At 39.3% G+C, this 3,167-nt stretch overlaps 2 protein-coding genes across 2 annotated transcripts; both read left to right on the forward strand. All coding sequences in view use genetic code 12, as the record gives it.

Annotated features, from left to right (window-relative positions):
- Positions 1–502: 502 nt before the first annotated feature.
- On the forward strand, positions 503–1,186 carry CORT_0A04900 (hypothetical protein; the record flags this gene model as incomplete). Its single annotated transcript, XM_003866270.1, has 1 exon — positions 503–1,186. The coding sequence occupies one exon, from the start codon at positions 503–505 to the stop codon at positions 1,184–1,186; it is 684 nt and encodes a 227-aa protein (XP_003866318.1).
- Positions 1,187–1,521: 335 nt separating this feature from the next.
- CORT_0A04910 (Sfh5 protein) lies at positions 1,522–2,631 on the forward strand (the record flags this gene model as incomplete). Its single annotated transcript, XM_003866271.1, has 1 exon — positions 1,522–2,631. One exon carries the CDS (start codon positions 1,522–1,524, stop codon positions 2,629–2,631), a length of 1,110 nt encoding a protein of 369 aa, XP_003866319.1.
- Between the last annotated feature and the right edge of the window lie 536 nt (positions 2,632–3,167).

A 3,167-nucleotide genomic window follows, 5' to 3' on the forward strand; every position in this document is an offset into this window, starting at 1 on the left:
GGGGATGCAGTTTTCCGAGATTGCATATTGGTTAAACGAGGCACCCCAGTTATATCCGTTGCCAGGAAGATTATGGGTGATGTGACAATTGCCGCAATTGAAGGTGTTGGTGGAACAAGAGTTGGTGAAGATGACACGGTTGATAACGGAAAGAATGTCATTTTATCGTTTAAATTGGTGCCTGGAGGTCGGAATTAGGTAAATAGAGACAAATGTGCATTTGATATGTGCCTGGATGAAGAAAGGAGCGAGATTTATAGAGCATTAGTAATAGATATGGTTCGGTACTCGTATATCGTGTTGTTGTACGTATTCGACGGATAAAGGAACGTAAAAGATTAATTCCGAGGATATGTCATTTTCTTGTCTCGCTTTTGTGTACAAGACATTCAAAGCAATTAAATACAATAGCATTTCCCAAACCTGCTCATCACTTACTTCTACTCAGGTCAATTGTCTAACGAGCCATAAACAATTCATTTCCTAGCTATATTGGTTCATCATGAGTGGTTTGTTTGTCCTTGGATCTACCGGTTTGGTAGGTGGATTCGTCGTCCAAGCTGGTCTTAAATCCACCCATTGGAGCAAAATAACCACCCTTACAAGACGGAAACCCCAATTTGCCAATGAGGAAAAGATAGATGCCATTGTTGACACCGAAACTGATAAATGGCCGAGCATCGTTGGAGATGTTCAACCAACCCCATACGCCTTCATTTCTGCATTTGGTACCACTAAAGCAGCTGCTGGATCAGAAGAAAACTTCAAAAAGATTGATTATGGAACCAATTTAGATGCAGCTAGAGCAGCCAAAGAAGCGGGAGTCAAGACATGTATTTTGGTGTCGGCATTTGGAGCCAGTACTAAATCACCATTTTTCTATTTCAGAACTAAAGGACAATTGGAGGAGGCTATCATTGCATTGGACTTTGACTATACAATTATTTTGAGACCAGGTATGTTGGTTGGTAAAAGGAATGGCAAATCAGATTGGGCTCATAAGTTGGCTAGATTTACTCAAAACCCAGTGTTTTCACCTTTATTTAGATCAATTCATGCTAGTGATGTGGGTAAGATTGCCATCTTTTTTGCTGATCGTGCCAAGAAGGGCGATTTGATGGAGAGGGTAAAGATTGTCGATGGCGGTGAATTGTTGGATTTGGTGGCAAGTGAGAAGCTCAAGTAGAGGAGCTCTCTGTTGTTGGGTCCCACATTGTAATTTTTGGGTTTTGTTTATTTACCTAGTTTTAATGCGTAATTATTTATTATTTAGATACACCGTATTGCTTTCCTCTTTGCTCCATCATGTCGATAGACCCCGTATCGAAAGCGTCGTACAATATACTGACCATAAACTCCGATGGGTCTCCGATCGGATTTTGTTACTCTCAGCCGCAAGAGAGAAAAATAAAATATCAGATGATACAGAGGGACTGCACAATGGGGAAAGAGATTAAAAAGATAAACAGAGAAAGATCTTTGAATTGACTAGTCAATTGTATATAGCTTAGATACACAGCCATGGCCGAAGAAGAGCCTAAACATACCAAAGCTGTTGACATTGATGATGGTGATGGTGACGTCAAACCCACCACTTTAACCACAGATGAAGCGCCCAAACCCACTAAAGGTGTTGATGAAGTTGAGGAGGTAAAGAACACCATTAAATCCACCACATTAACTGGTGATCAAGCCAAAAAATTATCCAAACTCATCAACTCCATCCCACAAATCCTATCAAAATTAGATAACCCCAATTACGATGAAATATTTGGGTACCGAATCAACACTAGTGACAAGCCACACGTTGAAACCAACGTCCGAAATGAGATCCTACTCAAATTCTTAGCAGCTGATAACTATGATTTAGACTTGAGTACCCAACGATTAATTAAATGCTTTAATTGGAGAAACAAATTCCAACCTTTACATGCTGCATTTAAGGAAGAATTTGATCCCGAGTTGAGTTCATTAGGTGTAATTACTAGTTTTCCTAAAGCTAATGCCAATTTGCATGTGATTACGTGGAACTTGTATGGGAATTTGAAGAATCCAAAAAAGATTTTTGAGAAATTTGGAGGTGGTGGCTCTGCTACCGACGATGAGTTACCAGGAAGTCAATTCTTAAGATGGAGAATAGGGTTAATGGAGAAATCCTTACAATTGATTGATTTTACTTCCAAGGATAATCACAAGATTGGTCAGATTCATGATTATAACAGTGTGTCAATGTTTAGGATCGATCCCGGAATGAAACAGGCGACTAAGGAAATTATTGATATATTTGGCAGCAACTACCCTGAGTTGTTAAGTACTAAATATTTCATCAATGTCCCATTGATTATGGGATGGGTATTTACATTTTTCAAAACCATTAGAGTTATAAATGAAGATACTTTGAAGAAGTTCCAAGTTTTGAATCATGGTGATCTAAGTGAAACTTTACCCAAGAGTGAATTACCTGTACTGTACGGTGGTAGTAAAAGTGATGACAAGTCAAAGACCAAAGGAAGTGATTTGTTTAGTTTGGATGTGAGTGATACAATAAAGTTGAGTGGGTACGGGGAATATATATTGAAACAAAGAGCTGACGATGATGAGATCAAGCATGTGAATGATGAAGTAGAGTAGAGGGCTAGGTTAGAATAGGCACACTTTTTTAATAAACATCCTAATACATAGCAGACCAACAGTGGTTGATGTGATGGGGTGCATCCAAAATGCCTCATATTCAAGTCGCAGAGTAGCGAAGGAAACTTTGGACACGTATTTAATGGGTTGCGAACTGGGATTAACGCTGGTTGCCTAGGAAGTGTGTAATCGGTTGCGAATTCAGGATTTGTGTTTGTATGTATTACATAATCAATTACAGAGCCTGGCATTCCTGTGCGATGGTTTTCGTTGGAAAAGCCCCTTAACAAATTGATTACTTTATTGAACCTCTATCTAATTCATTGCGTTTGGGGTGTGAGCTTCATATCAATGTTACTCGGAATCATGCACGCTGTATTATCATGCAGCCAGGGGTGCAAAAAAGGGAGAATCAACATGTATCACTTTGAGACACTGGGTCAATTGTCGACAAGCTGTCCACTTTTCCTGTCTACATTTTCCCGTTTTCGTCAATGGTTGTATATTTTTCGGTTTTATACTTGCGAGCACCTGAT

Source organism: Candida orthopsilosis (assembly GCF_000315875.1).
Source record: "Candida orthopsilosis Co 90-125, chromosome 1 draft sequence".
Taxonomy (NCBI): Eukaryota; Fungi; Ascomycota; class Pichiomycetes; order Serinales; family Debaryomycetaceae; genus Lodderomyces; species Lodderomyces orthopsilosis.